This window comes from Stegostoma tigrinum, chromosome 28, assembly GCF_030684315.1.
Source record: "Stegostoma tigrinum isolate sSteTig4 chromosome 28, sSteTig4.hap1, whole genome shotgun sequence".
Lineage (NCBI taxonomy): Eukaryota > Metazoa > Chordata > Chondrichthyes > Orectolobiformes > Stegostomatidae > Stegostoma > Stegostoma tigrinum.
This window is the reverse complement of record NC_081381.1, coordinates 22,337,386-22,355,944: the sequence shown is the minus strand read 5'-3', so window position 1 is coordinate 22,355,944 and position 18,559 is coordinate 22,337,386. Positions and strand designations below refer to the sequence as shown.

General features: G+C 41.5%; 1 protein-coding gene across 2 annotated transcripts in view; it reads left to right on the top strand.

The window, feature by feature from the left end:
- Positions 1-18,121, top strand: part of wrap73 (WD repeat containing, antisense to TP73) — a 36,261-nt gene extending 18,140 nt beyond the window's left edge. Inside the window, exons 7-12 of one of the 2 annotated variants that reach the window (XM_048561690.2) lie at positions 517-651; positions 9,263-9,340; positions 11,171-11,276; positions 15,442-15,567; positions 16,553-16,744; positions 16,898-18,121. In XM_048561690.2, the coding sequence (XP_048417647.1) occupies positions 517-651; positions 9,263-9,340; positions 11,171-11,276; positions 15,442-15,567; positions 16,553-16,744; positions 16,898-17,007 (747 nt within the window). In that variant the 3' untranslated portion in view covers positions 17,008-18,121. Of the gene's footprint in view, positions 1-516; positions 652-9,262; positions 9,341-11,170; positions 11,277-15,441; positions 15,568-15,689; positions 16,745-16,897 lie in introns of those variants that run through there. The other variant, XM_048561691.2, reaches the window with a different exon arrangement.
- The last annotated feature ends 438 nt before the right edge of the window (positions 18,122-18,559 follow it).

Genomic DNA, 18,559 nt, shown 5'->3' with positions numbered 1-18,559 from the left:
ATTTGACATACTTGAACCAAGGCTTCATTTACCCACTCGTGGATATCACGGCATGATTTTTATAGAGACATTCTCCTGGTGTCCTTGCCAACATTTATTCCTGCACTGTCATTGTTTAATTACCACAATTTGTTTTATGTTGCTACTGTTTGTAAGACTTCTGTGTGTGCATTTGCTGCCAAATTTTCTAAGGTACAATAGTAACTATGTTTGAGATATTAGTTGTTTGCAAGATGCTTGGGTGCCCCGAAGATGTGAAAAATGCTGCTGTGTAGTTGCAAGATTTATTTTTCTTTTTAACACTAATTGTGGGTTGATGCCAAAGATTAGGGACCCGAGTGTGAAGATTTCTCAATGATATCAGCTTTGATTTTCCTTGAGGGGATCTTTATATTATTCTCAATGTTATACGGATGCCTGTTATTTCTGCACATTCTAATCGAACGCTAATTTCTGGAACAATTTTTTTTAACCCCTTCCTTTCCCTTAATATTTAGCTTTTTCTGTTTCTTCCAGTATAAAATTCTACTTTATTCACTGGATGGACGTCTCCTGTCCACCTACAGTGCATATGAGTGGTCTCTTGGTGTGAAATCTGTGGCATGGAGTCCAAGCAGCCAATTTTTGGCCATTGGGAGTTATGATGAAAAGGTAAGAGATAAGACCTGACTCAGCGAAATAAAGTATCAAACTTGGACAAGAATCAGTTAAAACTGTTAGGGAAATAAAGTTTCAGGAAAAGCTCCACACAAAAAAGCCAATTTACGTAACAACATTTAATGTGGGAACGTGTCCACTGTGCTTCACAAGAGCATAAATGGGTGGAGTTGAAGAAGATACTTGCGAACCAGCTATTTCTTTGTTTTATTTTCAATGGTTTCCTTGAGCAGTATGCTTAGGAATCACTTAAGGATTGGACTATTTATAGTTCTAGTATTGTGCAATGAAAAAAACTGATTAATCTTTTTAAAGAGCTGATGTAGGAAAAAAGTGACTATAGTATTTTACATTAAGTTTGAAAGTGATCTGGTTCAATGAGAGAAAAGGATCTTCAATTTAAACAAAGGAAACAATGAAGGTATGAGGAGAAAATCGGTTATAGTGGATTGAGAAACTTTGAACAAAAGCATGGCAATAGACGGGCAATGACTAAAATTTCAATAACTCGTGCATACTTCACAACAAAACAACAATTGGACAAAAATCCAGCAAGGAAAGTGTTTTAACCATGGCTAATGGAAGAAATTGAGGACTGTATTACATCTAAGGAAGAGATGCATAAAATAGCCAAAGAAAGCGCAAGTCTGAAGATGGTAAGAGTTTTAGAATTCTGCAGAGGACAATGGAAAAAATTAAGCAAGGCAAAATAGAATATGAGCATCAACCAGCAAGAAACATGAAATTTGAGTGTATAGATTTCTATAAGCATGTACAAAGGAAAGGAAAAGATTCACAAAATCAAATGTGAGGATCAGTTACAAGCAGAGTTAAAAGAATTTTATAGTTGGGAATAAGGAAGTGGTAGAGAAGCTAAACATTCATTCTTTCTTGTTATTGTGGAGGAAAATACTAAAACACTCCTCAGAGTAATGAAAAATCTAGATGAGTATAAGTAATGAACTGACGATATCAATATTGGTATAATAAAAAGCGAGAGAAATTATTGGGACATGAAGTAGAGAAATATGCCAGGACCTGATCGTCTACATTCACATTTCACCTTGATGAAAGAAGTGACTAGATGTACTGGATGTTCATCTTTCAAAATTCTATAGGCTCTGAAATGGTACATGCAGATTGAGAAGGTAACAAACGTAACCTCCCTATTTAAAGAAGAAATGGAAATGGGAAATGATAGGCTGTTAATCTAATGTTATTCATGGGGGAAATGCGACAAAAGAATGTGACTAAAGAACATTTGGAAAATAAGGTAAAGATCAGGTTGAGCCTAGGAATTTATGAAAGGGAAATTGATTTCAGCAAGCCTGTTGGTGTCTTTTTGAGGAGGTATATTGTAGAATATGTAAAGGAGAATCTATGGGTATGGCATCTTTAGATTTTCAGAAGGCTTTTGATAAGTTCCACATGAGAGGCTTTAGAAAGAATATTAGGACAGGATTGTGGGGAATATACTTGTAGGGATCAAGAACTGCTGAGCAGATAGGAATTGGAGTAGGAATAAAAGGGTCATTTTCAGGTTGGTAGGCTGGGACTAATGGATAACACCAGGACCATAATTAGAAATTCCTGGAAAAACTCAGCAGTCTGACAGCATCTGTAGAGAGAAAGCAGACTTAAATGTTTTGGAACCAGTGACCATTCAGAACTGATTGTTGCTTGGAAAAGGATGGTATATATGTAAGACAAAGGGTTGGGGGTGAGGAAAGAAGTAAATGATAGCTGGAGATGAAGCCCAGAGAAGGAGAAAAACAGTTGGGTAAACAAAGGGGTTAAAATTGTGATCAGAGATAATGTGGACTGCAGGTGCTAGAGAATCCAAGATAACAAAGTTCATCCAGCTTCACACTTTGTTATCTTGGGTAAACAAAGGAATGAGTGAAGGTTGGCCTGGGAGACATAATTGCTGCTAATGGGGATAGTTAGTGACAGAACAGCCCATTGTCAGTTGACAAATGTGAGGGCACAACCTGGTGTATGGGGTTGGGGTAAGGATATGGGAGAAGGTACTCAGGCCCTAAAATTGTTGTACTCAGTATTGAGGCCAGAAAATTGCAGAATTTCCAAGTGGAAAGTGAGGTGATGTTCTTCTAGTTTACGCTGAGTTTGACTGGTGCACTGTAGTAAGCCTGAGACAGATATTAGCCAGGGAATACAGTGGTGTGTTGAAATAGCAGGCAGCTGAAGGCTCGGTAATTTTTACAGCCAGAGTGCACGTGTTCTGGAAAGCAATCGTGCAGTCTGCGCTTCATCTCCCCAATATGGAGGAGACCATATTGTGAGCAGAAAATGTAGTAGACTAGATTGAGTGAAGTGCAGGTGAACAGCTGCTTTATCTGGAAGGTGTGCCTAGGGCCTTGGATAGTGAGGAGGAAGTAAATGGGCAGCTATTACACCTGCGATTGCATGGGGAGGTACCATGGTGGGTAGGGAGATCTTGGGAGTGGGGGAGGAGTGGACCACAGTATCCTAAAGGAACTGGTCCCTGCGGAAGGAAGAAAAGGTAGAGTAGGGGAATGTGTGTCAAGTGGTGGGATATGAGGACTACTGCTTAAGCCTCATCTGTTCACAATCCATATGAATGAATTGAGTGGAGATCAAGTGTAATATTTACAGGTTTGGTGATGAAGGAGAAAGAGTTCAATGGGAGTGAGTGGAGGACTGTGCAAAGATGCTTCAAGGGGATTTGGAAAGGGTAATTTGATGGGCAAAGGTTTAGTAGATGGAATACGGTATGGTGAAGTTGAGGTCAATCACATTTATATGAAAAATTGAAATAGAATATTTCTTAAATAGAAGATTTGAAGTATTGAACTTCAAATGAACTTTGACCTTATTCATGGTTCAGTGCAAGTTAACATGCACGTATAATAAACAATTAAGGAATGTGTTCTCGGTATTCCCTAAAAGAGGATTTGAATATAGGAGTAAAGATGTCAACTACAGAATGCCAGTGAGACAATGTTTGGAGTATTGCATGCAGTTCTGATCTCCTTACCCAAGGAAAAATATTCCTGCAGATAGTGTTCCCTCTAATTTCCTTCTTCGCTGCATGGGACTGAGAGGTCAATGACCAATAGCAACACCTTGAACCAGAGTCACTGCCATGATTGGCATGCTGACACTGCCTTGCACAGAACCTTGGAGTGGCTGCAAGGTCAGTAAAGCTAACTACAGGTAGTCTTCAGCTTACAAAATCTAATTTATGAATTCTCGTATTTATGAACGAGATCCGATAACTAATTTTAAGGATCTTAGACATGAAGATGTGAACGTTGAATCATACTTATGACTTAGGAATGTACTTGAAGCAGAACCTGTTCATAACGTGGAGACTACCTGTATATGAAAGTGATAATGGGAACTGCAGATGTTGGAGAATCCAAGATAATGAAATGTGAGGCTGGATAAACACAGCAGGCCCAGCAGCATCTCAGGAGCACAAAAGCTGACGTTTCGGGCCTTCATCAGAGAGGGGGATGGGGTGAGGGTTCTGGAATAAATAGGGGGAGGCAGACCGAAGATGGAGAGAAAAGAAGATAGGTAGGGATGGGATAGGTCAGTCCAGGGAAGACTGACAGGTCAATGAGGCGGGATGAGGCCAGTAGGTAGGAGATGGAGGTGTGGCTTGGGGTGGGAGGAAGGGATGGGTGAGAGGAAGAACAGGTTAGGGAGGCAGAGACAGGTTGGACTGGTTTTGGGATGCAGTGGGTGGAGGGGAAGAGCTGGGCTGGTTGTGTGGTGCAGTGGGGGGAGGGGACAAACTGGGCTGGTTTTGGGATGCGGTGGGGGAAGGGGAGATTTTGAAGCTGGTGAAGTCCACATTGATACCATTGGGCTGCAGGGTTCCCAAGCGGAATAGTTGCTGTTCCTGCAACCTTCGGGTTGCATCATTGTGGCACTGCAGGAGGCCCATGATGGACATGTCATCTAAAGAATGGGAGGGGGAGTGGAAATGGTTTGCGACTGGGAGGTGCAGTTGTTCGTTGCGAACCGAGCGGAGGTGTTCTGCAAAGCGGTCGCCAAGCCTCCGCTTTGGTTTCCCCAATGTAGAGGAAGCCACACCGGGTACATTGGATGCAGTATACCACATCGGCAGATGTGCAGGTGAACCTCTGCTTAATGTGGAAAGTCATCTTGGGGCCTGGGATGGGGGTGAGGGAGGAGGTGTGGGGGCAAGTGTAGCATTTCCTGTGGTTGCAGGGGAAGGTGCCGGGTGTGGTGGGGTTGGAGGGCAGTGTGGAGCGAACAAGGGAGTCACGGAGAGTACACAGGTTTGCTGCTATGTTTGAAAGTTTTTACAAAAGGCATTGTCATGTCACAAAATGCTATGCTTAGGCCCTTTTATTTTAAAAAGAATACCGCATGTTTTCTTAAAAAAAAAGTGCTGCTGGTGTGCAAACAACTGTGCATCATAAGTGCTAGAATCATGCAAGCCAGATGTCTGAGCAATGTAAATTTCTGGTCTTAACTATAATTGATATCATTGTGCAAACTAGTTTGAAATTACAAAGCTTATTTATCCATTAAGATCACTTAGAACCTGTTTTGAGAAATGTTTGGTTTCTTGGCCTTATAAACACTGTTATTGCAGAGGTTCACCTGCACATCTGCCAATGTGGTATACTGCATCCACTGTACCCGGTGTGGGTACCTCTACATTGGGGAAACCAAGCGGAGGCTTGGGGACCGCTTTGCAGAACACCTCCGCTCGGTTCGCAATGAACAACTGCACCTCCCAGTCGCAAACCAGGATCTTCAAAGCACCAACACTTTCTGATTTTTGTACCTGAAATTTTGCTGGCTGTAATCAGTTCAAACACAGACTTCGCACGTGTATGATGCTTCTGCCATTTGATCCAGCGTTTTTGAAAAATTACATGGATTTGTACTGCGATTAACTTGATGCATTTTGAAAAGCATGTACTAAGAAGGCCTTTTTTTTTGAAGATAAGGATTTTGACAATTTACATTGGCCCTTTGGGGTCAGTATTTTATAGTTTAGGATCATGACTATGTCATTTAGCCACTGCGCCACCCCCCCCACATGCTTTTCCATCATTTACTAAGCTGTGCATTTTTATGGGGTGAAGATTGTGACAGTCATTAATTACAGGGACATATATGGCTTCACAGCGGAGAAAATAAATGGTGCCGTATCATGTCAGTGCTTTGAACGTATACATGTACTAAAGGCCAGTTTATACATGCATGAAGTATGAGCCCAGTTGCAGGAAACATGAATGCATCATTTTATGAGAATGGCATAGTTGCACAGCCCAGACGGCATTATTAGTCTTAATTATTTTTCACCGTTTTGAATCAGTGCCAATTTTAGCTCTGTTAATATCATTCTCGATTGCAATTTCAGAAGATAGTTAGTTCAATTCCCACATTACGACCCAAGTACAAAAAATCAAGGCAGTGTGGGAAAGTATTTGGATGAGATGTTAAACCAAGGGCCTGTCTAGATCCTCAGGTGGACAAAAAGATTACAAGCACCCTTTCAAAAAGAGCAGGAAATTCATCCCCAGCATCCAGGCTAATATTTATCCCTCAACAAATATCACAAAAAACATATGACTTGCTCATTATCGCATTGCTGTTTGCGACAGCCTGCTGTGTGAAAATTAGTTTCTGTGTTTCCTACTGAATTTTAGAAAAGTGCTACAGATACCCTGTGGGCATAATGGACACTTTATAAATGCATGTTTGCTTTCCTGAGTCTCTGCATTTCTGTAGCAGTTAAATTTAGTGATTGTCCAAATTTATCTTTACACTATTTGCAATCTTGTAATCTTCTATAAAATTGCCTCAGTTTTCAGCATTGAAAGAGGATTTCAATTCATTTACTGTAACAAATAAAGGAGGTGAACACTTCCCACATGTCTGTTTTACATCTGTCCTTAAAAATGACCCCAAGCTTCCAATTACCTGCCACTTCAACACCTGACCATGCTCCCCGGCCAACATTTCTGTCTCAGGCCTGCTGCAGTGCTGCAGTGAGACCCGATCCTAGCTCGAAGAACAGCATCTAATTTTCAGCTTGGGGATCCTGCAGCTATCAGGACTCAATTATCAAGTTCAATAATGTGGAGCCTGATCACCACCTAAGCCCTTCTGCCCAGTTCCACGTCCCAGGCCTGTCATGACATGGACTGCTTTCAGCACATCCAACCTATTTACACCTACTCATTGTCCCCATTATCAGCTTTCTTCTTTGATAATGGGAACTGCAGATGCTGGAGAATCCAAGATAATAAAATGTGAGGCTGGATGAACACAGCAGGCACATCAGCATCTCAGGAGCACAAAAGCTGACGTTTCAGGCCTAGACCCTTCATCAGAGAGGGGGATGGGGTGAGGGTTCTGGAATAAATAGGGAGAGAGGGGAGGCGGACCGAAGATGGAGACAACAGAAGATAGGTGGAGAGGAGAGTATAGGTAGGGAGGGGATAGGTCAGTCCAGGGAAGACGGACAGGTCAAGGAGGTGGGATGAGGTGAGTAGGTAGGAGATGGAGGTGCGGCTTGGGGTGGGAGGAAGGGATGGGTGAGAGGAAGAACAGGTTAGGGAGGCAGAGACAGGTTGGACTGGTTTTGGGATGCAGTGGGTGGAGGGGAAGAGCTGGGCTGGTTGTGTGGTGCAGTGGGGGGAGGGGACGAACTGGGCTGGTTTTGGGATGCGGTGGGGGAAGGGGAGATTTTGAAGCTGGTGAAGTCCACATTGATACCATTGGGCTGCAGGGTTCCCAAGCGGAATATGAGTTGCTGTTCCTGCAACCTTCGGGTGGCATCATTGTGGCACTGCAGGAGGCCCATGATGGACATGTCATCTAAAGAATGGGAGGGAGAGTGGAAATGGTTTGCATCTGGCAGGTCCATTTCATGCCCACCGACTCCCACAGCTACCTAGAATACACCTCCTCCCACCCACCCTCCTGCAAAAATTCCATCCCCTATTCCCAATTCCTCCACCTCCACCGCATCTGCTCCCACGATGAGGCATCCACTCCCGCACATCTCAGATGTCCAAGTTCTTCAAGGACCGCAACTTTCCCCCCACAGTGATCGAGAACGCCCTTGACCGCGTCTCCCGCATTTCCCGCAACACATCCCTCACACCCCGCCCCTGCCACAACCGCCCAAAGAGGATCCCCCTCGTTCTCACACACCACCCCACCAACCTCCGGATACAACGCATCATCCTCCGACACTTATACCATCTACAATCCGACTCCACCACCCAAGACATTTTTCCATCCCCAGCCCTGTCTGCTTTCCGGAGAGTCCACTCTCTCCGTGACTCCCTTGTTCGCTCCACACTGCCCTCCAACCCCAACACACCCGGCACCTTCCCCTGCAACCGCAGGAAATGCTACACTTGCCCCCACACCACCTCCCTCTCCCCTATCCCAGGCCCCAAGATGACTTTCCACATTAAGCAGAGGTTCACCTGCACATCTGCCAATGTGGTATACTGCATCCACTGTACCCAGTGTGGCTCCCTCTACATTGGGGAAACCAAGCGGAGGCTTTGGGACCGCTTTGCAGAACACCTCCGCTCAGTTCACAATAAACAACTGCACCTCCCAGTCGCAAACCATTTCCACTCCCCCTCCCATTCTTTAGATGACATGTCCATCATGGGCCTCCTGCAGTGCCACAATGATGCCACCCGAAGGTTGCAGGAACAGCAACTCATATTCCGCTTGGGAACTCTGCAGCCCAATGGTATCAATGTGGACTTCACCAGCTTCAAAATCTCCCCTTCCCCCACCGCATCCCAAAACCAGCCCAGTTTGTCCCCTCCCCCCACTGCACCACACAACCAGCCCAGCTCTTCCCCTCCACCCACTGCATCCCAAAACCAGTCCAACCTGTCTCTGCCTCCCTAACCTGTTCTTCCTCTCACCCATCCCTTCCTCCCACCCCAAGCCGCACCTCCAACTCCTACCTACTAACCTCATCCCACCTCCTTGACCTGTCCGTCTCCCTATTTATTCCAGAACCCTCACCCCATCCCCCTCTCTGATGAAGCGTCTAGGCCCGAAACGTCAGCTTTTGTGCTCCGGAGATGCTGCTGGGCCTGCTGTGTTCATCCAGCCTCACATTTTATTATCCAGCTTTCTTCTTTCCCTGATTTACTATCAACTACTCTTTTTGTTTTGTCTGAGTGATAATGGGAACTGCAGATGCTGGAGAATCCAAGATAATAAAAAGTTTTTTAATGAGTGCTTCTTTTTAATATTGAATATTTTTAAAAGCAGATTCGAACAGTATCTGAAAGAGAACATAACTGCAAACCTGAAAAATGTTTTCTTCTAGGTACTTTTGTTTTTAATTCAAATTTACCTCTAAGCCATATTTTAAGGAGCTTATGCGTTTTGATAAATTATCTGATGCAACTCCTAATGACCTATAGCCATGGGATGCTGCTTCATAAATTAGTGTTTAAAATCCCACTGGAGACATTTTTTGTTAGTGATGAAAGCCTTTTGTGTGTTTTGGCACTAATTATTTGTGGAATATTTTAAATGATATTTGTTTTGGAGTAAAATTGAAATGATCTAAACACTTAACTAGGTAAGAATCCTAAACCATGTGACTTGGAGGAAGCTCGTGGAATTGGAACATCTCCCAACCATCAGAGATCCAAAAAGTGTAAGTAGGAGTAATTCGTTTCAAGGGGAGAGGAGGTTGTTTGAAGTCGGGGTTTCATCTTGTCTGCCTTTGGTTTAAATTTGGCCATATCTTGAATGCATATGAAGGCTTGAGTGCACATTCTAGGGAGATCATCTAATGCTGTACTGGAGGCCTGGGGATGGAGCAGGCTGTTAAGGTGGGGTGGCTGAGGGAATCTGTTGTCATAAATGGATTTGAGATTTTCTTGCTTGTTACTTATGGCCTCCAGCCTCAACAGTGCCACTTCCCCTGACACCATCACTACAATCCAACAGCCTTGCTCGTGGCTACAACCCCTCATTCTTGCTGCTCTTCCAATCACAGTCTGTTTCTCTTCTGTGTTTGCTGCTGGTAGGTTCATACCTTCTGCAAGAGCAAGCCAACCTGTGATTAGAAGTGCAGCTCTCAAATTCTGGCCATTTTCCTTGCGGGGAAAACTTTTTTCTGTTTGCCTCTGTGATAGAAGCTTCCTGCTTTTTTGGAGACTTTTGAGGTGAATTCACCTGCACCCTGCATATTTTGAGCATTGCACAATACAATCCAAAGAAGAGTGGAGATTTTTCCTGTTGCTTTGACTAAGATTTGTTCTATTACCAACACCAGCAAGGAATGATATTTAATCTGCTTATTGCTTGTAATGTTGATGGTGTAATATGATTGCATTTGGTTATATAAGAGATAATGGGAACTGCAGATGCTGGAGAATCCAAGGTAACAAGGTGTAGAGCTGGATGAACACTGCAGGCCAAGCAACGTCCTAGGAGTACAAAAACTGACTTTTCAGGCCTAGACACTTCATCAAAAATGGGGAAAGGGTAGAGGGTTCTGAAATACGTAAGAAGAGGAGGGGACGCGGATTGAAGATGGATAGAGGAGAAGATAGGTGGAGAGGAGACAGACAAGTTAAAGAGGCAGGGTTGGAGCTATTAGAGGTTGAGCGTAGGTAGGGAGAAGATAGTTCAGTCTGGGGAGGACGGACAAGTTAAGAGGGCAGGATGAGGTTAGAAAGGAAATGGGGGTGCAGCTTGAGGTGGGAGGAGGGGATAGGTGAGAGGAAGAATAGGTTAGGGAGGCAGGGACGAGCTGTGCTGGTTTGGGGATGCAGCGGAGGGAGGGGAGATTTTGAAGCTTGTGACGTCCTCATTGGTGAGCTAAAAATAATTATATGAATTGCTGAAAAATTCTTCTCATTGCCTCAATGGTATTTTTTAAAATTTCTGATGCATTTTAAAGTCTCCTGAGCCCTCATTCATAGAATCCATAAACTTCCCTACAGTGTGGAAACAGGCTGTTTGGCCCAACAAGTCCACACTGAACCTCTCAGCCTCCCATTCGGACCTGACCCCCGTTAACCTATACGTCCCTGAATGCTATGGGCAATTTAGCATGGCCAATCCACCTAGCTCGCACATCTTTGGACTATGGGAGGAAACTGGAGCACCTGGAGGAAACCCACGCAGACACTGGGAGAATGTGCAAACTCCACACACACTTGCTCAGCAGTGGATTTGAACCCAGGTCCCTGGCACTGAGGCAGCACTGCTAACCACTGAGCCACTATACTGCCCATGGTGAGGCTTCAGGAGAGAAGACTGAGTGGAGATAGTCAGGAAAGGGAAGTGGGCGAGGCAGTGAGAGGTAGTGAGTAGAAAGAATTGGAATTTTTTTGGCCAGATCAGGTATTGGCTTTTACACAAAATCATTTATTACTCAAGTATGTGCTTTGTATTTTATTGCTTTGTGCAGTGATTGGCTAAAGAAATCCAATATGAGACATCTACAAATATGAGAACCACTTTCCGTCTACAGGTTATCTATAAGGAGGTAGAAAGTCGCCAACGTCTGGGTGGTGAAGACATGTCCTTTCCTCCAATTCTAACTGAGAAAAGCTCTTTATTTAGTTCAGAGAGTAAATGTAAGTATTGAAGGGAAAGGATGCAGCAACCCATTTATACTTGTCATTGCCCTACTATAGAGGATGGACGACCCTTTTACTCGTTAAATAGATGGCTTTGAGATTATGTAGTTTGTTGTCTTTTTAGAGATTTTGAGATTTTCTTTGCCATATCAAAAAAAACTACAGTTCTATATAGCAGTTGCCTTATTGCTTCTCTTAAAACCACCGTCTCATATTTATCTTTTCCTTGTTGTTTCCACCAAGCTTTCTGCTCTGGAACTGGAGCGTCTGGCTGTTCACGATTTAGCTTCTGATTGCAATCCAGTACATTTTCTACCAAAAACCCCGCTGGGCACCATATTATTTTTCCTTTGCCCTTAGACATGATCCCTTCCAGACTTTTACTGGCTGCCATGGTCTTATGCCTTCCTGGCAAGATTTCCACCTTGGCAACCCCTTTGCTGTGGGGCTCAGCCCCTTCCTGTGCAGCGTAGGTCTATTGATTTGTCTAATGGACACAGCACAACTTTCTTCTCCCTCTTAGTTCTTTTTGTACTGTATCTTTTAGCAAGGATCGACTATGGTGTTTGCCCTCTACCTAAATGGTGATAGTATTAAACATACTCCCCAATTTGGGTCCACATTTGTCAATAATGAACTGGTATAGTGCCCTGCTTTCACCACCAGTTAATGGGGAGAGATGTCAAAAAGGGGTCTCCAGTTCTGTATTCAGCAGTACAAGCGACCTTTATTTAGACTTCTGTTACCACACATGTGGCAGAGGCCAGAGACTGCTCTGAATCTGGCTTTCACATGGGGCCCAGTTGCCCTCTTAAATACAGCTCAGATTGGAGGAGAGGTCAGTGACATTCTGGCTTCCCCAGCTCCATACAGTATTTTTATACATTTCAAATTACAATAATTACATGAAACGTTGTCAATGTTCCATCCCCTAACCTATGCATCCAATCCTATAAAACACCTGATCAATGATGGACAGCTCTAGATTCCCCATGATCTCATTACTATTTACTAGATATCATTATCATCAGTGCTTGGTATCTTACAACATATCCCATTAATTTACATTCTAATGTAAACAGTTATATTCTTTTTCTCAGATGTTTGCCAGACTTTCATGTTTCTAAGCTCTGATTGAATTCTGTTATTCATTGAATTCCTTGCTATCCTTATCTAATTCTGTTGCTTGTCTTTTATTCCCATTATTCTAATCACAGGAGATTGAAAAAGATGCTAATTCCTACTAACATTTGCTTTAAAATTCATAGTATAAGGTCAGTTATATACATATATAGTTACAACCAATGTTGGAATTCTTTAGCCAATGAATTGTGAGCAGCTTCTATTCCACCTGACCTTGGATGGTCTGGTAAACACTAGCCCTCGATCTTCTAGCTGCAACTATAGATATTTCTATTCACATGCTATCTGTAAGTGTGTTTTAAACAGAACATCATTGCTTCTAAAATGAAATTTACTGACAATAAATATTTCTACACTAACTCTTACTTAATAAGACAACATCTGTTCAAATTCCATTAATAAGACTGAAACTCTATCACTTTCACCACTAAATAAGCTTGTCTAAACTCCTAAGGTTTTACAGATATAATCTCATTCTCATTTTACCTTATCATTGGTCTTTGTTCTTGTGAGAACATACTTTTATTTCTTGCTAAACTACAAATTTCAAGTTGTTTGTTATCAGACTGCCTCTTACAGACGTCTGCAGCTGAGGGTTCATACAGAACTTGCTGTATATTAATTTGTAAGTATCTTTGTTCTGCGTAAGACCATAAGACATAGGAGTGGAAGTAAGGCTATTTGGCCCATCAAGTCCACTCCGCCATTTAAATCATGGCTGCTGGGCATTTCAACTCCGCTTCCCTGCACTCTCCCCGTAGCCCTTGATTCCTTCTGAGATCAAGAATTTGTTAATCTCTGCCTCAAAGGCATCTAACATCCCGGCCTCCACTGCACTCCGTGGCAATGAATTCCACAAGCCCACCACTCTCTGGCTGAAGAAATGTCATCTCATTTCCATTTTAAATTTACCCCCTCTAATTTTAAAGCTGTGCCCACGGGTCCTAGTCATCCCCCCCCCCCCCCACCGGAAACAACTTCCCAGCGTCCACCCCTTCTAAGCCATACGTTATCTTGTAAGTTTCTATTAGATCTTCCCTCAACTTTCTAAACTCTAATGTACGATCCCAGGATCCTTAGCTGTTCATCATACGTTAAACCTACCATCCCAGGGATCATCCGTGTGAATCTCCGCTGGACACGCTCCAGGGCTAGTATGTCCTTCCTGGGTGTGGGGCCCAAAATTGGACACAGCAGTATTCTAAATGGGGCCTAACTAGAGCTTTATAAAGTCTCAGAAGCACATCACTGCTTTTATATTCCAACCCTCTTGAGATAAATGACAACATTACATTCACTTTCTTAATCACGGACTCTACCTACAAGTTAACTTTTAGAGAATCCTGGACCAACACTCCCAGATCCCTTTGTACTTATGCTTTACGAATTTTCTCACCATTTAGAAAATGGTCCATGCCTGTATTCTTTTTCTAAAGTGCAAAACCTTACACTTGCTCACAAGACCTCTGTTACCTTGGGATTAGTCTTATTCTCAGAGCTACCATTATTCTAAATTACGATCTCACGTTATTTATGAATTCAGCAAGGTTACTCAGAAACTGCAGCTAAAAAAACTTCTCCATCATATTTTATGGCAACTAAAAATCCACAGACAGCCAATCTTGTGCCACCTCTGGGCATGGGTTACCCCAAGATTGAGTATTGATGTAAGAAGACATGAGTTCAAGTACAGAAATGGAGTGAAACATCAAGACTTGATTACACAAAAACATTTTCTCCAGATTTTAACCACTGGAAAGTGTGAGAATAAATGGGACTTTGTTATGCTGTGTGCTATAAGATCTTTCCAACTGTGTTCTAAACGTAAAGATTGTTTTCTTTCTTTTTGTATAATGAACCTCTTTTATTGTGCAGAAGATGCTCAGTCTTGTGTGTTTATATTTTGCTGAATGGCCACCACATTAAATTTTTAAAATGATCTATCAGGCCAGGATTCATTGTGGGATCTGACTCATCCAGTTGTACCTTCAGCTGGAATCATAACAGTAATGAAACAGTGATGTTTATCATGATGCAACAGTGTCATGAGTCTGAGAAGAGAGATTGAATGATCTATACAAGAGATGCATTATAGTAAAAATATGGAATGCAATATTGTGTAAATAATTAATAGGTATAGGGGAAACTTCTCAATCCGGAAAATGCCAGCTACCCAAAGAGATATTAGAATGGCATTTAAAGTGGAACTATACCACAAATCAATTGGCAATGTACACTGGAGTACTGAACAAATGTTTTTGGGCTTGTACCATCAACTCTTTCTCTTTCTGTATAGATACTGCTAGACGTGCTGAAATTCTCCAGCATTTTCTGTTTTTATTTCAGATTTAAGCATCCACAGGATCTCGCTTTTAGAACAACAAGCACACAGCAAAGCACGCTTTCTCTGCTCCCAATGTTTAATCTGTGATGTTGATCACCAGGATTGCATACTTAAAATTGCAGCTGAGCTCATCTGTGAGCCACTTGCATACCATTAGTCTGCAGTTGGCCAGCCACATCCTTGAGCAGACCAAAGCAGGAAGTTTGTTGAATTAGCAACCTCCAGTACTCCTCCTGTTTTCGTATCTGAGTTTGCACCTCGAATAAATGAATATTCTTACAACCTTATGTTACGGGTGGCGTGTAGTTAAATGATCTTCTGATCTATGATTTCAGCAGAACGGATGATATATTCATTTTATTTCTAGCTTGAAAATGAAAGGAAGTGACATCAAATGGCTAACTAGCTGCTTTTTGCACTTGCATTCTATGCCTTATTCCTGTGGACATGAAGTAATTCCACCTTAAATTATCACTGTTTAGTTGAGAACATTTTTAATATGTTAAAAATGTATGTTCAGTAGCCTCCATTTCATGACTGACTGATTTAAAAGAATTTTGTCATACTGCCTTTTAAAGATCGCAGGACAAAAATTGAAGTTTGTAGCGTAGTTTTTGTAGGGGATACTTTATTTTTTAGCACTCTGTCTTTATTGATTTATTCTTTCTGTTTCAGACGAGATTTGCCAGCCTCCAGTTGAAGTTCCTGTGATAAAGCCTGACCCAGATCGAGCGAATCCTAAATTAGGTGTTGGGATGTTGGCCTTCAGTCCTGACAATCGTTTCTTAGCAACCAGAAATGGTATATTAATACGACTAATGTGGTGGTTTAAAAGATAGGCTCGTAACGTCAGTCCATTATGCAGTCTATTGAGTTTGAGTTTGTTTTTCAAGGTTATATTTTGATTGGTTCTATTCTTGCAGGCAGTATGATGAGAACCGCACCAAAGAATGAATACATGAAACAGTACCCTGGTGAAAAAGTTTGAGTTAGCAGCATCACTGTGGGAGCTAAGTGGAGGCCAGGCACCTCTTACTAAGAAAGACGAGCAGAATCATCCTTGGGCTATTCCACTGTGCCTCCTTTTATTTCAGTGTTGTTGTTACTATGCTTGAAACTTCATGTGTAGAGTTTATGAAGTCTAGCAACTTTGTTGATCAGATCGTTTTCAGCGTTTTTTTTTTCAGACTAGTCTCTTGCTCCTCTGTGCTGCACTTCTTTTTATTTGGTAGTTGTGTAAGTGTTCTATTTCCTATGAATGTCTGCCATTCATATTAAACATGGTAACAAAAGTACATATCTTTTTCCTTTTTATCTTCATACCAAATTCACAAGAAGAGATGCTTTCTTAAGATTTTGTGAAATACTGATAACACTTGTCTTCTATTAAACAGTTGCTTTCCACTTTGTGTAGCTGAGCTCAGCTACACAATCTCTTGTTGATGTCAAAACTGTTTCAGCTAACACCGGTTTGGTTGAATATCTATTTCCAAAGTTTGGGCTCTTCTTTAAGGGAAAAGTAGTTAAATGCAGTTGCTAATACAGTGACGCTTGGCTCTAGTCCCTCCCACAGCTGTTACTAATGACTACTTGATACTTCTCCTTGCCCACATCCAATATACTAATCACTGATGTTGGGATTTTTGGTGCTTACTTTCTCTCCAAATCTATGCTGTGTTTCCTGATGTTACTTGGGAGTTATGAAATCCTGAAGAATGGAGAGCAAGTTAATTTTCTGAATAAGAAGCACCATTCAATTATCACACTTTCTTCTCTCTTCTTCTAGATAATATGCCAAACACTGTGTGGATATGGGATGCTCAGAAATTTAAGCAGTGTGTGGTCTTGGAGCAATTGTCTGCAGTGAAATCCTTCCAGTGGGATCCATGCAGGGCCCGCCTTGCTGTTTGTACTGGCAGCAATAAAGTATATCTTTGGTCTCCTGCTGGGTGCCTAACTGTGCAAGTTCCAGCTGAAGGTATGGTGAAAGAAACTGAGGGCTAACACTTTGAGGATTGCATTCATATTTTCTTAACTCATGGCCAGAAACAGAACTGGCTTTTGTGAGGATTTTAAGTTGTAGTTCTGCTTTCTGTCTTCTAACATCTGAATTCCGTTGTCCATTCTGCAGGTAATTTCCAGGTTTTGTCATTGCACTGGCATCCCAACGGAGACTCTATAATACTACTGAGTAAAGATCAAATGTGTGTTTGTTATTTAGATACTGCAGATGCAAGTTAAACATTGCCTACTTCCTAGAGTTTGAGGATGCAAGTATGCCAGTGTCTGATTGCAGTTGTATCTGTCATGTCGCAGTCTATTCCTGTTGACAGCAAGCAAACATTGTAGACCAACTGCAGCAATACCAAATACTGAAATGCTTTTTTCCTATTGTATGGAAATGTAGAAACAAATTTTGAAAACTTTACTTTCACAGTCCATTATGTGAAGCGATTCAGTAGCAAAACCATTTTTACAAAAATGCACTCAGGTTTTATTTTACAGAATTTTTTATTGATTCTTCATTAAATTACTTTTCTTTTTGGGAGTTATTTGTTTTGGTACTCCTGTCTGCTGTTCAGTTCCTTGTAATTGATCAACACTCGCTATGGTTTAAGACACGTCTGCTGTGCTACTTCTGAAAAGTGGCCAGCAAACCATCAGTGTTGAGCTGGAGGGATAGAACCAGAGGTTGTTGAAAAAAATACAATCTCAAGTTCTACAGTCGCTACTAAATTTGACTGCTGTATTCAACAACCTGAACTTGCAACTAAATGAAGATTTTTTTTTTAAGTCATCCAGCACATCTTTAAAAGTATTTTATTAATTGTATTTTGAAACATTGCAAAGAAATGACCAGACGTTGTATAAGTGTGTTATTTAAGATGACATGTTTCCAGGAGCATTGTTTGAAGTTCTGTGTAATTTTATCAAAAGCCAAGAGGTAATTTATTGTTTTGTTTGTTTTGGTTTTTGTTTTTGTGTTGCTCCCCTGTGCACTTGTTGCAAAGGTCTGCAGCTATCTAAAACTTTTAAAGATGTGATAGAGAGTTCTATTAATATATAATTGAACATGACAGTTCAGTGGATCTGTTGCTGTGAAATTTTATTCTGTAATATTAATTGCACAATTAATAATTTGTTCGATACTGCAAAAACATTGGTGCTGTGGATTTTCTTTGATCCACTGGTAATCTTTAAAATTATGCCTTTGCATTCTTTTGTAAATAAAACTGAAGGCCCCATCAAACATGAATTGATAGACCAAGTACAAAAAAAACCTGTTTTCTTTACATGGGCAGACCATATTGCTGAAACATGACATGGAGTTTTCATAAATATTTGTAGCATTTGATTTATGGTAGATTTTTCTAATAAAATTTGTATTTTTTTATTGCTGTCTGTTGTAGTTAATTGCATTGCAGTAAGTTAATTGGGAGAAGTGATTTAAAAAGTAACTGAGAAATAGCAAAGTTAATTGTGCATTGATAAGATGCATTTTGAATTTATTCTTGCACTCGTTTCGTGGGATAGAAAAATGTTACATTCCTCCTCACTAGGCTTTGGTCCAAGCACTTTACCATAGCGGAGATGGCTGAAGTGATTTTTCACAACTTCAGTACGTGTTATGTCTTTGTAAGTGTCCACCTAACCTTCATGTCTTTGGAAATATTTGTTCAGCGTTGACCAGAATTTAAACTTCTGCATAGATATGATCATAATGCTCTACAAATAATTCAGTACAAAATGTTAAATTCCATCCCTTTCAAATAGCTTTCTTTTTGTATCAAAT